This window comes from Carassius carassius, chromosome 39 (genome assembly GCF_963082965.1).
Source record: "Carassius carassius chromosome 39, fCarCar2.1, whole genome shotgun sequence".
Classification (NCBI taxonomy): domain Eukaryota; kingdom Metazoa; phylum Chordata; class Actinopteri; order Cypriniformes; family Cyprinidae; genus Carassius; species Carassius carassius.
Window position 1 is genome coordinate 4220857 of NC_081793.1, and position 16209 is coordinate 4237065.

A 16209-nucleotide genomic window follows, 5' to 3' on the forward strand; every position below is an offset into this window, starting at 1 on the left:
ATCTGAAGCGGTTTCAGAAGATGGGGGGCACCAACGTTGTGGTCATTGTTGCTGATGCTGTTTCCAAACTTACCAAATGTGCTTCTTTCTGAACATCTTTGATTCTCCTTGGAAGACCTTAGCATAGCAGCTTAGCAACTATGTGATAACTCTTTCTTCGTCTCTGAGAGAACCTTTTAATCTTTCCTGATAAGGAGGGATTTGGTGCCTTTCAGATCCAGTGTTTTGATTGGCTGAAGCTGTCAGAGGTGGCAATGGTATGGCCCTCTCTGGCCTGAGGTCTATTTGCATACCTTAAAGTCCACGATTAGAACAATTTCTTTAGAATAATATCTTTAAGGTTTTTCCTATGCATTATGCACATTCCAAACCAATTCCAGATGAACCTACACATTGTGCTGAAAATATGAAGATCAAACATCAACGGGTAATGCTGTACTTTGACCCATGCATTTATATATACAGTATATACCCTTAATGGGTAAGGTTGCATACATTGTTGTGTTACAAACAGCACTCATTAAGTATATACAGTCTTTTTTTAAACAGATATGAAGAAGGTTTAATCACTTTTGTGTGTATGCATGTGAAGATCTGTTCTTCCTTTGGTCAGATGGCAAAAGTTATATCTCCCGTAAGAGGAATTTATGATCATTCACACTTGATGAATAAGGGAGAACGAAGCAGTTCCTACCCACTCTCCGTAAGAGGTAGTGTTGTATATCTTAAGGGAAAAGTTCCTTTGTTGTCCATAAATCCTGATCACATCAAAATTAATTTGCACAACTATACAACAGTTTGCCATTACGCTGCAGTGTAATTATACATTTACATACCGAGTTATATTAGCTAACATATAAATACTTTAGGGTTAGATTTAGGGTTTGTATTAGAGTTAATTGCATGCAGAACTTATTGCTATAGTAAGCAGTGTTGGGGGTAACGCATTACAAGGTGACGTGAGTTACATAATCAGATATCAGATACAATAAAAAATCTGAGTAGACTAAACGTGAACATGCATTTACTCATCTCACTTGCAGTATTCCTCACAATTAGCACAAACAGAGAAAAGCAAACTCAGCATATGATGCAAACTTGCAATAATTAAGTGTTACCACAAAAATCCTTTATATATTGAATTGCATTTTATTAACCAATGTCTTTGCTGCTGGCCTTTCTGAACTTTCTTCTCTTGTGTCATATTCTTCTTGCAATCCAGAATGGGAGTGCAGCTGAAAGGTTTATTTGAGCTTTTTGAATTTACTTTCCCTTCTGAGGCTTATTCATTTCACCTTTGGTGTGAAAGGGCTTTTACATTTGCCAGAAACAGAACTTTTTTATATTAAAAACAAACAAGCAACCTCAATGCCAGAACACAAGAAAAATTAATGCAAAACTAACTACATAAAAAGTAACTGCGCAATACAATTAAATATTTTTTAGAGAGTAACGCAATTTTGTAATGCACTGCTTTTAAAAGTAATTTTCCCCAATACTGGCAGTACTGTAAGTATATGTATCAAGGGCACTGTACAGTAAGGTGTTACCACTCAAAAAACTAACTTAATGCCCCCCCCCCCCCCCAAAAAAAAACCCTTAAAAACCTAATGACTAATAATTTTGTATTTATTCCCCAATGTATTTACAACCCGAATTCCAGAAAAGTTGGGACGTTTTTTAAATTTTAATAAAATGAAAACTAAAAGACTTTCAAATCACATGAGCCAATATTTTATTCACAATAGAACATAGATAACATAGCAAATGTTTAAACTGAGAAAGTTTACAATTTTATGCACAAAATGAGCTCATTTCAATTTTGAATTCTGCTACAGGTCTCAAAATAGTTGGGACGGGGCATGTTTACCATGGTGTAGCATCTCCTTTTCTTTTCAAAACAGTTTGAAGACGTCTGGGCATTGAGGCTATGAGTTGCCGGAGTTTTGCTGTTGGAATTTGGTCCCATTCTTGCCTTATATAGATTTCCAGCTGCTGAAGAGTTCGTGGTCGTCTTTGACGTATTTTTCGTTTAATGATGCGCCAAATGTTCTCTATAGGTGAAAGATCTGGACTGCAGGCAGGCCAGGTTAGCACCCGGACTCTTCTACGATGAAGCCATGCTGTTGTTATAGCTGCAGTATGTGGTTTTGCATTGTCCTGCTGAAATAAACAAGGCCTTCCCTGAAATAGACGTTGTTTGGAGGGAAGCATATGTTGCTCTAAAACCTTTATATACCTTTCAGCATTCACAGAGCCTTCCAAAACATGCAAGCTGCCCATACTGTATGCACTTATGCACCCCCATACCATCAGAGATGCTGGCTTTTGAACTGAACGCTGATAACATGCTGGAAGGTCTCCCTCCTCTTTAGCCCGGAGGACACGGCGTCCGTGATTTCCAACAAGAATGTCAAATTTGGACTCGTCTGATCATAAAACACTATTCCACTTTGAAATAGTCCATTTTAAATGAGCTTTGGCCCACAGGACACGACGGCGCTTCTGGACCATGTTCACATATGGCTTCCTTTTTGCATGATAGAGCTTTAGTTGGCATCTGCTGATGGCACGGCGGATTGTGTTTACCGACAGTGGTTTCTGAAAGTATTCCTGGGCCCATTTAGTAATGTCATTGACACAATCATGCCGATGAGTGCAGTGTCGTCTGAGAGCCCGAAGACCACGGGCATCCAATAAAGGTCTCCGGCCTTGTCCCTTACGCACAGAGATTTCTCCAGTTTCTCTGAATCTTTTGATGATGTTATGCACTGTAGATGATGAGATTTGCAAAGCCTTTGCAATTTGACGTTGAGGAACATTGTTTTTAAAGTTTTCCACAATTTTTTTACGCAGTCTTTCACAGATTGGAGAGCCTCTGCCCATCTTTACTTCTGAGAGACTCTGCTTCTCTAAGACAAAGCTTTTATAGCTAATCATGTTACAGACCTGATATCAATTAACTTAATTAATCATTAGATGTTCTCCCAGCTGAATCTTTTCAAAACTGCTTGCTTTTTTAACCATTTGTTGCCCCCGTGCCAACTTTTTTGAGACCTGTAGCAGGCATTAAATTTTAAATGAGCTAATTAAGTGGATAAAAGTGTAAAATTTCTCAGTTTAAACATTTGCTATGTTATCTATGTTCTATTGTGAATAAAATATTGGCTCATGTGATTTGAAATTCCTTTAGTTTTCATTTTATTAAAATGAAAACTAAAAAAAACTTTTCCGGAATTCGGGTTGTATAATTCAGATATTAATTATATTTGGCATTTGACAAATGTTAATATTGGACCCCAGGCATACAGTATATTCAAAAATGTGCATTTTATCCAGTTTTTTAATGTGCAGAGTAGCATACTTATTCTTGTGCATACCTGATGGAAAAAAGCTTTTTACACAGGACCACAGGGTATTTCTATTATGGATATTTATTCCTAATTACACAATTTTACCCATAGCATAACACACATTTTATTTTTTTTATTTGCTGCATCCGCCAGGACCTCCCAGATTTTTGTATTTTATAGATTTTATAGATTAAATCAAAGAATTCTGAAATACGGATCCAATTAAATTTAATTTTTTTTGAAGAGAAACTGTATCTTTTTGAACTATATGCATTACTACACATAGAAATATATTAACTTTTGCATTTATTTTGTCGCGTTTATCATTAACTGAAAATGTTCTCTGCGGTTAAAATTTAACGTAAAATTAAAATTAACGTCTTGATATGGTCTGTGGTATCTCAAATGTTGTGCAACTTAATCTAATCTAATCTCAGAGTTTGGTTTCACACTGTCAACATGAAGTACAGCTATAAACAGAAGAAGGAATATTACCTTTGTCCTTGCGTTATATACACTATAAGTGTGCACTTCTTCCCCACTTGATTCACTTGTTTCTTCTGCACAAAACCTACACCTTTCATTGAGTTTGAGTCCAGAGTAACAAAGGTAAGTTCATTCACTACATATTATACAGATCAGGAATATGTTTCACCTGTTTGATATTATGTTATATCTGCTACATCAGTGTGGATGATTTAAGAAGAGTAAGCATGATGCTAATAATTTAAATTTAAAACAGTATAAAAGGGATCATAAAAAAATGCATGATATATTTTATTTAGTATTGTACTGAATAAGGTGTTATACATGAAGATCAATGCATAAAGTAAAAATAAATATATAATAATACATTTTACACAAATTAACTGGTTCAAAAGTTTACATACTCTTGAATCTTGATGTGCAATAAAAAAAAAAATCCATAGAAAAACACAAAATGTCAAAATTACACAAATTTTGACAAAATTCACAAAATTACCTGTACAACTTCTATTAAATTTATGGACATTTCCTTTAATCCTAAAACAAAACACAATGCACTGCAATGCGTAATTCAAAATACATGTAAAACATATTTGAATAATACAGAAAATGCCTTCATATTAACATACATTTGGCCATTTTTATGCATTTAAATGAGCATCATAAGTCAAAAATAATTATTTTATACAGCAAGGGTGCATTAAATTGATCAAAAGGGACCTCATATTACTGTAAACTACTTTTACTTTATGACTTTTTTTGAAGTAAATGTTATTCTTGTGAGCTTTGTTTTCATCAATGAATCCTTCAAAGAATTATGAATGTTTCCACAAAAATACTAACTGAAAAATATTAATAAGAAGAATAGCTAAGCACCAAATCAGCATAGTATTATGATTCCTGAAGGATCATGCGACATTTATGATTCTGAAAATTCAGCTTTCCTTCACAGGAATAAATTCTATTTTAGAATATATTAAAATAGAAAACAATAATTTTAAATGGTAAAATATTTCACAATATTACTATTTTAACTGTATGTTTGATCAAATAAATCCAGCCTTGGTGAGACCTCTCTCAAAAACAAAGTGTAGTGTTACCACATTTGGCAACATAGAAATCTGGATTTGTGTTTCATACCTTGCACACTTGCTCTTTGTTCTGTTTTTAAGTGTCAGTGTGTTCTCAATGCTCAGTGTTCTGAATGGTATAGTGTTTATATGTGCTTCTGTTTTGTATTACAAGTGTGTGCTCTCTCTGTGTGTGTGTGTGTTTCAGTGAAGGGGGATGGCGCGGAAGACTGCTTACTGTAAGCTCAACGGTCTGGAGATGTCGCTCATAGTTCTCTTCCTTTTGATGACAGTAGTCTCAGTGGGGCTAATAACAGTCCTGTCCCTCAAATTGGATTCAGAAAAACGTAATCATACGTTTTAAAGCAATTCTGAACTGTACACATGGTTTAATTACAAGACAATTATAGATCATAAACCAATTTGTATTTTTCTTAAGCAATAACTTTTGTCCTTAGGCATTCTAACACTTAGGTAGACATTTTGCTGGTTTTATATTCACATATTTAATATTAAGAAATATTTGTATTATTTGTGCACCAGAAGAAGTGACTCCAGAGGAACCGAGCCCATCAGTGAGTCCTCCAGAGAACCCTTATCTGATCGGTGTGGGTCGAGCAGACTGTACCGGGCCTGTGGCAGATCTGCCTATGGTCAGTTTAATTTCTCTCAATCGTTTTCTGTTCTGTTCATTTCTTAGACTTTGATCAATTGACTGTACTCTGAAACTATTGCCCGCTGTTCTGTGTGATTATTGGTGAGGCCTTAGTTGGAAGTTGTTATTCATCAGTTGTTAGAGGCTGATAATGTTTATGACATTGATCAGATGTGATGATAAAAGACAGATATCAATGTCAGTGGCCTTTAAGATTCTTGTTAATCCTGATTTAGTTTTTTTTTTGTGGAAAAGATGGGTTACGCCAATACTGAGCAGACAGCGAGAGGGCTCCACACACGTCTGTTCAGCAGAGCCTTCATCGTGGACGATGGCAGTAAAAGAGTGGTGTTCATCACTGCAGACATCGGCATGATCTCTCAGAGACTAAGGCTTGAGGTAGAACACACACTATTTTGGGTTTCTTCTTCTGTAGACATGGGAAAAGTTTACATAAAGCACTTCTTTCATAATAGCACTTGGGTCATTGACAATGGTCAATATTAGTGGTGGGCATAGATTAATTTTTTTAATCTAGATTAATCCTCATTTGCATTCTGCCGAAGGCATTCAGAATATGTGTGCTACCCAAATAAAATAATGACTAAAAGTAACGTTAAGTCTTTGAGAACGGGTTTCTCAAGACAGGTGGTGCATTAGACCACGGGCTCATCCTCCTGTTTCCAAAATGCATTACAAACTGCTAGAGAAAGCTGTTAACGAATTCCATATTGCACAAGGTGCACAAGGTGAAAACAACCTTACGCCTGTTTCACACAGTGTAGCAATCGTTCACGTACCGAGTAGTGGACTGCAAAAGCGTCCTGTGTGAAAACAGTGCACAATGAGTATGAGTCCGTGCTGCTTCTGCACCACATACGTAACACATACGGACTGCATACACACTGCAGACGGAGTATGTGTGAAACAAGCGTGCGTCTTGTCGAGGTTTCCATTGGGAAGCTTCTTTAAAAAACAAAAATAAAATCCTTGAAGCAAACATTATCGGCATCTTAGCTGCATCCATGTTAACATGTCACGTAGGATGTGGTAATTTCACAGTAGGTTTAAAGAATCGTTCTTGCCCCCTACAGATTCGGCTAGGTATACATCCGCACTAAAATATCACAAGGCTGGAGATCATTATGTCAGGCTGATTGGGTTAGAATGGCAGACTTGACATGTTAAAAGGAGGGTGATGCTTGAAATCATTGTTCTTCCATTGTTAACCATGGTGACCTGCAAAGAAACGCGTGCAGCCATCATTGCGTTGCATAAAAATGGCTTCACAGGCAACGATATTGTGGCTAATAAGATTGCACCTAAATCAACAATTTATAGGATCATCAAGAACTTCAAGGAAAGAGGTTCAATTCTTGTAAAGAAGGCTTCAGGGCGTCCAAGAAAGTCCAGCAAGCGCCAGGATGGTCTCCTAAAGAGGATTCAGCTGCGGGATCGGAGTGCCACCAGTGCAGAGCTTGCTCAGGAATGGCAGCAGGCAGGTGTGAGCGCATCTGCACGCACAGTGAGGACAAGACTTTTGGAAGATGGCCTGGTGTCAAGAAGGGCAGCAAAGAAGCCACTTCTCTCCAAAAAAAACATCAGGGACAGATTGATCTTCTGCAGAAAGTATAGTGAATGGACTGCTGAGGACTGGGGCAAAGTCATATTCTCCGATGAAGCCCCTTTCCGATTGTTTCGGGCATCTGGAAAAAGGCTTGTCCGGAGAAGAAAAGGTGAGCGCTACCATCAGTCCTGTGTCATGCCAACAGTAAAGCATCCTGACACCATTCATGTGTGGGGTTGCTTCTCATCCAAGGGAGCGGGCTCACTCACAATTCTGCCCAAAAACACAGCCATGAATAAAGAATGGTACCAAAACACCCTCCAACAGCAACTTCTTCCAACAATCCAACAACAGTTTGGTGAAGAACAATGCATTTTCCAGCACGATGGAGCACCGTGCCATGAGGCAAAAGTGATAACTAAGTGGCTCGGGGACCAGAATGTTGAAATTTTGGGTCCATGGCCTGGAAACTCCCCAGATCTTAATCCCATTGAGAACTTGTGGTCAATCCGCAAGAGGCGGGTGGACAAACAAAAACCTACTAATTCTGACAAACTCCAAGAAGTGATTATGAAAGAATGGGTTGCTATCAGTCAGGATTTGGCCCAGAAGGTGATTGAGAGCATGCCCAGTCGAATTGCAGAGGTCCTGAAAAAGAAGGGCCAACACTGCAAATACTGACTCTTTGCATAAATGTCATGTAATTGTCGATAAAAGCCTTTGAAACGTATGAAGTGCTTGTAATTATATTTCAGTACATCACAGAAACAACTGAAACAAAGATCTAAAAGCAGTTTAGCAGCAAACTTTTTGAAAACTAATATTTATCTAATTCTCAAAACTTTTGGCCATGACTGTATATATATATATATATATATATATATATATATATATATATATATATGTGTGTGTTCTATGTCAAAATCGATTAATCGTGATTAATCGCATACAAAAATGACCTGGTGTAGAAGAATTGCTAGTAAATCTCACATATACAAACGACACATTGAATTAATATATATATATATATATATATATATATATATATATATATATATATATATATATATATATATATACACAAAAGTGCCAAACTACTTAAAGAATTAACAAAGAGTTTTTAATAGCAATGTAGTATTATTTATTAAAGATTCTAATATTATATATACACACACATATATATATATATATATATATATATATATATATATATATATATATATATATATATATATATATATATATATATATATAATATTAGAATGTTTAATAAATAATACTACATTGCTATTAAAAACTCTTTGTTAATTCTTTAAGTAGTTTGGCACTTTTTTTATTTATGAATTGGCCATTCTTTAAGACTTTTTTTTTTTTTGTAACCCTGAGAATAATCATGATATTCCCGTTTAAAAAAGCTTTTCAAAATATAACTTATTATTGTTATTATTATTTTAATATTATTGTTACACCACTTTTTGGAATGATTTAATCCACATTTTAGTACAGAACTGTATAAACTGTAGAAAAAAATAATTGTATATATATATATATATATATATATATATATATATATATATACACACAATTATACAATAAAATGTAATTAAAACAAGGATCTTGCATATCTAAGAATCTGACTCATGTTTCAAACTAGATTTTCTCCATATGGTCTAGCATGTCTTGTGACTATGTTTACATACCAATAATGTGTTTATTTCCAATAATCAGAGTACAGACAGTAGAATGTTCACATGCCTGTTTATTATGTGCGACTTTAAAATCAGTATGCACCACAAATTTTACTATTATGATTGTTACAATTATAAACTTAATCGCATCAATTTGATCGTATCGTGTTTGCATGAGGTAAAGTTTAATCTCAATATTGAAACTCGTAATAATCTCATTAGAACTGCATTACATCATTGTCCCAAACCATTTTAGGTTCTTCAAGAGCTGAAGGCAAAATATGGAGACCTGTACAGACAGGACAATGTGGTCATGAGTGGCACACACACACATGCAGGTGTGGGTGGCTATTTCCAGTACACACTCTTTATGATCACCAGTAAAGGCTACATTAAACCATCAATACAAGCCATCGTCAGTGGAATAGTCAAGGTATGCTTTACTGGCCAACTCTCACTTGAAATGCATTTCTGACATGTTAACATATAAATGTGTACCCTTTGGATTAGTTCATGTAAATGCCTTCCGCATGTCACTGATAATGCTTTCTACTCTCTGTATCAGAGCATTGATATAGCTCACAGGAATTTGAGACCTGGACGCATTTTCATAAATAAAGGACAACTAGTTGACAGCAACTTGAACAGAAGCCCACATTCATACATGAACAACCCCGAGGAGGAGAGAAACAGGTTTGTTAGTTTGCTGATGTGCTCATATTGATCCGGCTGTATTTTAAAGGAACTCAAATCCCACCAGTGTCAGAAATCAGCTTTGATTATTAAAGGGATAGTACACTCAAAAATAAAATATTGTCATTATTTACTCACCCTCATGTTTCTTTCTTCTGTGGAACACAGTAGTATATTTTGGAAGAATGTCTGTAACATTCAAACGATTTCAGGTCCAGACTTCCATTATAAGTATGATTATCAAAGGTAAATTTCTGACTCTGTTTCCAACCCAGATATGAATTCACCACAGACAAGCAGATTGTCATCATGAAATTCACAGATCTGGACGGGGATGGTATCGGCTTGCTCAGGTACAAAACACCTTTTACTTAAAAAATAAGAATAATTTAAGTTTCAGTGCAAACAGAATAAGGTCTTAGGGATTTATTGGCTATGTATCTGCCCTCAGCTGGTTTGCTGTACATCCCGTCAGTATGAATAACACCAATCGCATGGTGAGCTCGGATAACCTCGGCTACGCCTCCTATGCCTTTGAGCAAGAGAAAAACATTGGCTTTCTACCCGGTGAGGTAAAAGGTCAACTTTTAATTACAGCCTTTCCCTCTGAGCCCCATCTTCAAGGTTAATTAATTGTCTTTATTAGTTGTAAACTACTTGAAGAGTTCACAAGGACATTTTGCTGTTCAATAAATCAATAGTTCCCCTGAGAAAGCTCTGAACACCGAGGAAGTTTATTGAAGATGGTTAATTAATGTTGTTATTATGCAAGATTTTTGCCCTTTAAATTAAACAGAAGATAACATTTCTGTTGCTTATGTCTGCAGTTATTTTTAATAGGCTTTTTGCCTCTGATATGTATGAAAAGCTCAGCAGTAATGCAAGCAGATTGTCTGTTTACGTCCAGGGCCCTTTTGTAGCCGGCTTTTCCTCCAGTAATCTTGGAGATTCATCTCCCAACATTCGCGGCCCTGTCTGTGTGAACACCGGCGAGAAGTGTGACTACCTTAACAGCTCCTGTCCCATCGGTGGAGTGAGTTATTCATCAGCAATGTTGTGCACCATTTAGATTTACAGGATGTTTTTTTTTTTTTTTTTTTTTTTTTTTACATTTGTCACACTCCACTTATTAAAATCTTCTTGAGTGTGATTGTTGAATTTGCAATCCAGTACATTTCTATTTTGTGTCATTCAATTAAAATTCCACTGTCCAAAATATGTAAGATGTCTTTTGGTTATATTTTTATATTATTTTTCTTAATATCTATATTATATAATATATAGGTCAATCTTTTCAAATAAAAGTATATATATATTATATATAAACTTGTTATAGACATGCATATACACACATTTTAATATGTATATTTTAATTCATATTTTTTATTTAATATTAATTGATTGATTGAAATGTTCAGTTTTATATGTCAACTTAAATAATTGCAGACACTTGTAAATGTTTATTCTCCATTTGCCTTTCAACAGAAAAAAGCATGCATAGCTTTTGGACCGGGTGAGGACATGTTTGAAAGCACCAGAATCATAGGAGAGAATATGTCTAAAAAAGCAAAGGTTTGTCTCATTTGTCATATTGCTTGATCCTGATGTGTATCAGTGATTTTGGTGCGAGTTCATTACTTTACGTAGTCAGTTTGTTCTGCAGGAGCTGTACAGCAGTGCAAAGCAGGAGCTGCATGGGCCCGTTTACGGCGCGCATCAGTGGGTCAATATGACTGATGAGACTGTCCCACTGAACTCCACTCATACAGTGAGTACAGGGTTCCTGTGCATGAAATACGGCTAATGAGATCAAGAACATGCACTAAAAGAGTAAAGTGCATTTTATTTGTATACCACTTTTTAAAATACACATCTGTATTAAATTACTCATTAACTTATATAATGATAATAATAATAGAGTTTTACATTTTGGGTGAACTACCCTTATATGTTGACTACCTGAAAAAAGTTTGCAATAATAATGATTTTCAACAATTACTTGTGTGTGTGTGGAAATTGTAAAAATGTAAAATGTAAGTTATTCCTATAATGTCAAAGCTGAATTTTCAGCAGCCCACTACTCCAGTGTTTAGTGTTACACAATCCTTCAAAAATCATTCCATTTGCATTGTTTTAAAGAAAACATGGTCATGCATTTAGACAATTATATGTGCAAGCATGAAACTAACATGACTAGAAAATTCATCATTTTGATGTTTGTGCTGACACTGTTTCTGTCATCAGGGACAGACGTGTAAACCTGCTCTGGGCCACAGTTTTGCTGCTGGTACAACTGATGGAGGAGGAGAATTCAACTTCATACAAGGTAAGCTTTCATGTCACACGCTTGGTAAGTACTTCGCCAATTCTTACGGTTACATAATTTGACAGATTATTTAAGGTTATGCTTTTTCTTGTGACCAGGGGATACTGATGGAGATCCTTTCTGGGATGGAATTAGAGATGCAATTTTGGGACCCCCTTCCAATGAGACCACGGCTTGTCATCAGCCTAAACCAATCCTCTTCAGCACTGGGGAGGTATGAGGAAAAGTAAAGCTCATAAAAAAATTGAATAACAAAACCTGATATACAATATTGTTTCTTTTGTTATTATTAGCATAAGATAAAAATGTGCCAAAGGGGAAAATAGCTCCAGAATTGGCACTTTTTACATAGTACATGACAATAGCTAATGGCAAATATTTAAAACTCCTGTCGGACTGTTTATTTGTTTTGTGCAGATGGATTTGCCCCTCCCATGGCATCCAGCCATCGTGGACGTTCAGATCATCACTATCGGCTCTTTAGCCATAGTTGCAGTCCCAGGAGAATTTACGTGAGTTCAGTTAATTTGTATAGGAAAATTTTAAATAGGAAACAGTGGCTCCGTAACCAGCCAATGTTGTTAACCCCAAATTGTCTTCTGTGATCTAGTACCATGTCAGGAAGAAGGATACGAGAGGCAGTCAAAAAGGTGAGACTTGCACATTCACTACTGGTAAAAAGTAGTGAGTTTTGTAAATTATTATTGGTGCTTAGTTATTTTTGCTGCGTAATGTTTTTGTGGAAACTTGGTAAGCAGCAGTCCTGTGTTAGATTGGGGGGGGGGGGGGGGGCGCTGTTTTAAGTTGGTTTAAATATTTTTTAACCAATAGACATTTCTCTGTAAAAACAGGATGTTTTTCTTCTTCCCCTCGCAACCGATTATGTGGTGTCCCTCAAGGCTATGTCTTAGCTACTGTCTTCTCCCTCTGGGTTCCATCTTCTGGAACCATAATGTCTCATTTCATTTAATTTTTATGCTGATGATAAGCAAATCTATATGCCTGTGTCTAGGAAAAATAAGAGTGGTCTAGGTAATCTAACATGTCTTGGGGATTTGAACACTTGGCTTGCCAAGAACTTTCTTTTTTTGAACTCGGACAAAAAGAAGTCATTGTTTTTGACCCTTCAGAATCCAGGCCAAGAAATCACCTTGACCTTGAATCTTTAAATCAATTAATTTCTCCCCAAGCATGAAATCTAGGTGTGATGATAGATAGTTGCCTCAAATTCGACAAGCAGATCAGCGCGGTCATTTGGTCTAGCCTTTTCTATCCTAAGCGTTCCTTGGAGATTGCTATCCATGTTTCATTACATCCCACCTGGATTATTGCAATTCCCTCTGTTTTGGTATATTTAAGTCCCAAACGGCATGCTTACAAGTCAAAATGCTGCGGCAAGTTTCCTGAAGGGAAGGAGGAAATTTGATCATGCTATCCCCCTTCTGAGATCTCTTCACTGGCTTCCGATTAATTTTAGAATTGAGTTTAAAATTTTATTACTGCTGTATTACATGACTTGGCATCTTCTTACTTGTCTTATCTACTTCCTGTACTCTCCCACCAGAGGCCTTAGATCCGAAGGTAAACTCCTCCTGCAGATAAAATCGAGGGGAAACCTAGCATTTGAGGTGACCGGCCCCACATTGTGGAACAATCTCCTACTCTATTATAGATCGGCTTCCGCTTCGTCTGAGTTCAAGTCATGTCTCAAAACTTATTAATTCTCTGTTGCATTTAGATAATAAGATTGTTTCGGTTTTACTGTTTTGCTGATATTAGTGTACTCAACTTTTAAATTGGACCTTTTCTTGTACATAACTTTTTAAATGTTCCCTGTACATAAATTGAACTTGAAAATGTTATACTTTTTTTCTCAGAATTATTTGATGAATAGGAAGGCCAAAAGAAGAACAGTATTTATTTAAAACAGAAGTGTGGCATTGAATACTGGAGTAATTATGTGAAGATTCAGCTTTTTTTATATTTCAAAACCAAAAAAAAAAAAAAAAAAAAAGAATTCATTAAGTTAAATGCATAAACATATTGATATTTGTGTCAAAATATGTTTATTCAACTTAAAATGGAATCCTCTAAAACAAGTCATAGCTTTAAACAAATTAAATTATTATATTTGTATTAATAGAGTTTTCACTTTTGGGTGAACTATCCCTATATGTAGACTGCTGGCTTAGAATAAGAATTACATTTAGAATAATGACATTTTTTAACAGAAGCTTTTATCCAAAGCAACTTACAGTGCATTCAGGCTAACTTTTTAAAAAAATTTTATTATTACCTGACCTGTATTCCCCTGGGAATCGAACCCACAACCTTTTGCGCTGCTAATGCAATGCTCTACCACTGAGCCACAGGAACACTGTATGCTGTATGTGTGTGTCTGTATGTTTAGGAGGAATAGACAGAGGTGCATTTTGACTTCACAATCATTTCACATTATTTCCATAGGAGTTGGAGGTAAAAGAGTCTTTTGCTAATGCAGAGGTGGTTGTCGCTGGTCTGTGCAACATTTACACCCACTACATCACAACATACGAAGAGTACCAGGTATGTACTGTTTGCCTCAGTTTTAATGAACCATCGACATTTACCAAAACATACTGTAATATAGTCATGGCATTTACATGGTGCTCCAGCGTACATCAGTGATCCAAAAAATATATATGTATCTGCTTTTTCCTCTATCCTCACAGATCCAGCGATATGAGGGTGGATCCACTATTTATGGGCCTCACACTCTCTCGGCTTACATCCAGCGCTACAGAGGCCTGGCCAGAGCTATAGCTCACGTAATGCTCCACTGCCTTACAGTCATTTTTGCCTTTTTGATGAACTGAAATGGCCTACTAGATCTCATTAATGAATCAACTTTTCACAGGAAACAATTGGAGATCTGCCTAAGGGTCCTGAACCCCCATTCTTCAATGAAGACAAACTTTTTAATCAAGTGAAGGACCCAGTTGCAGATGTAGCTCAAAATGGCACAACATTTGGTGACGTCTTACAACAAGTTGACCCCGTCTATAAAGTGGTAAGTCAATTAATTCTGAGGTACAAACAGTACAGTAAAGGTGCAGTCACATTTACCATTGCTTGGTGTAATTTTGTGGACAACATCAATTATTTTTTTTGCGTGTTTTGCGTGAAGGTGAAAAAGTTCCCCATGTAGATTTTGCTCTTGTTCAAGTTGCACATGTGAATTTGATGCGCTAACCTGGTTTGAATGTGACTTCTACGCGTCTTCTTTGCCCATGAAAAATGTGACTGCATTTGAACACTGTCCTAGTGAAAGCTTACTATTATAAATTGACAAGCTTTATGTGATTTATTTATTCTAAAGGGCGAAATTGCATCTGTCACATTTGTTGCTGGAAACCCAAGACAATCTGGAGATATTGTGAGTTCTTTAGTCGCAGTAACTGTACAGTAATCTCTTGCAAAACATGCTCTTTTATGCATGAGATATAACTAATCTGTTTTGATTATGATATCAGAGAGACAAGACATTTGTCACAGTGGAGAGGTTTCATAACGACACCAACTCATGGGAAATAGTTCACACGGATGCATCGTGGGAAACAAGGTAATGTGTTTTCTACAGACACTACAGTACATGCTGCAGAAAGATGCAGTTTTTATGCTTTTTAAATGTTATCATATTTGTTTGTATCATTGTATAATTTGACTTTGAGGTTGAGTTAATAAATCCATCTTAAAGCTGTTGGTATCTTTCAAGGTCTATCCCAGATAAGGCAAACGCTGAGTCAAGGTCTTATCAATTATTATATAGGCAATTCAGTCTTCGGGACGAAATCCATGTGTGATCCCTAAAGGAATTCTAGATTAGACAGTCTGTAAATTTATGTTGACATAATGTGTTAAGGCAAAACACAGTCAGCAGATCTGGAACTGATAAAAGGGCATCAGAGTTTTTAACTGAATGTTAATTTATTTGTTATTAGTTTTCAAAATTCTGTTCAAAATTCTGTGAGCATTGAGACTGAGTTTTCAAACTGGGATAACAACAAATACATAAATAATTGTGTAAAAATTTTAAATTGGAATAATAATAATTAAAAATACATATATATTATAATATGGACTGATTTTGTGTATTCAGGTTTCACTGGATTAAAGGACGTCCTGGCCAGAGTCAGTCAAAAGTTGAGTGGCACATCCCTCTCACGGCACAGACAGGAACCTACCGGATTCAACACTTTGGACATTACAAGCAACTGACGGATAACACCGCCACACCATACGTGGGCACGTCTGATGCTTTTAAAGTCACCAAAAGCTTTTACTACTATTGATCAGTGTATCACTGAGAGAGTACATTAGACAGATATTAGC

At 36.1% G+C, this 16209-nt stretch overlaps 1 protein-coding gene across 2 annotated transcripts; it reads left to right on the forward strand.

The window, feature by feature from the left end:
* Positions 1-3837: 3837 nt before the first annotated feature.
* asah2 (N-acylsphingosine amidohydrolase 2) lies at positions 3838-16203 on the forward strand. 2 transcript variants are annotated; one of them, XM_059530477.1, is made up of 21 exons: positions 3838-3962; positions 5118-5256; positions 5453-5562; positions 5820-5963; positions 9076-9252; positions 9385-9512; positions 9788-9865; positions 9964-10084; positions 10420-10545; positions 10998-11084; positions 11176-11280; positions 11757-11838; positions 11937-12052; positions 12256-12350; positions 12449-12488; positions 14305-14403; positions 14550-14645; positions 14735-14887; positions 15197-15253; positions 15351-15439; positions 15977-16203. In XM_059530477.1, exons 2-21 carry the CDS (start codon positions 5127-5129, stop codon positions 16167-16169), a joined length of 2226 nt encoding a protein of 741 aa, XP_059386460.1. In that variant the 5' UTR covers positions 3838-3962; positions 5118-5126; the 3' UTR covers positions 16170-16203. The 2 variants fall into 2 exon arrangements, with proteins under 2 accessions (XP_059386460.1, XP_059386461.1); XM_059530478.1 differs by having other exon boundaries at positions 5456-5562.
* Positions 16204-16209: the final 6 nt, after the last annotated feature.

Bases quoted from the DNA above. Each gene is read 5' to 3' on its own strand.
- asah2 (XM_059530477.1), top strand. From the start codon at position 5,127: ATGGCGCGGAAGACTGCTTACTGTAAGCTCAACGGTCTGGAGATGTCG. The intron at 11,839-11,936 runs GTAAGCTTTCAT...TCTTGTGACCAG, and splicing joins AGAATTCAACTTCATACAAG to GGGATACTGATGGAGATCCT. The intron at 12,489-14,304 runs GTGAGACTTGCA...TTATTTCCATAG, and splicing joins TACGAGAGGCAGTCAAAAAG to GAGTTGGAGGTAAAAGAGTC.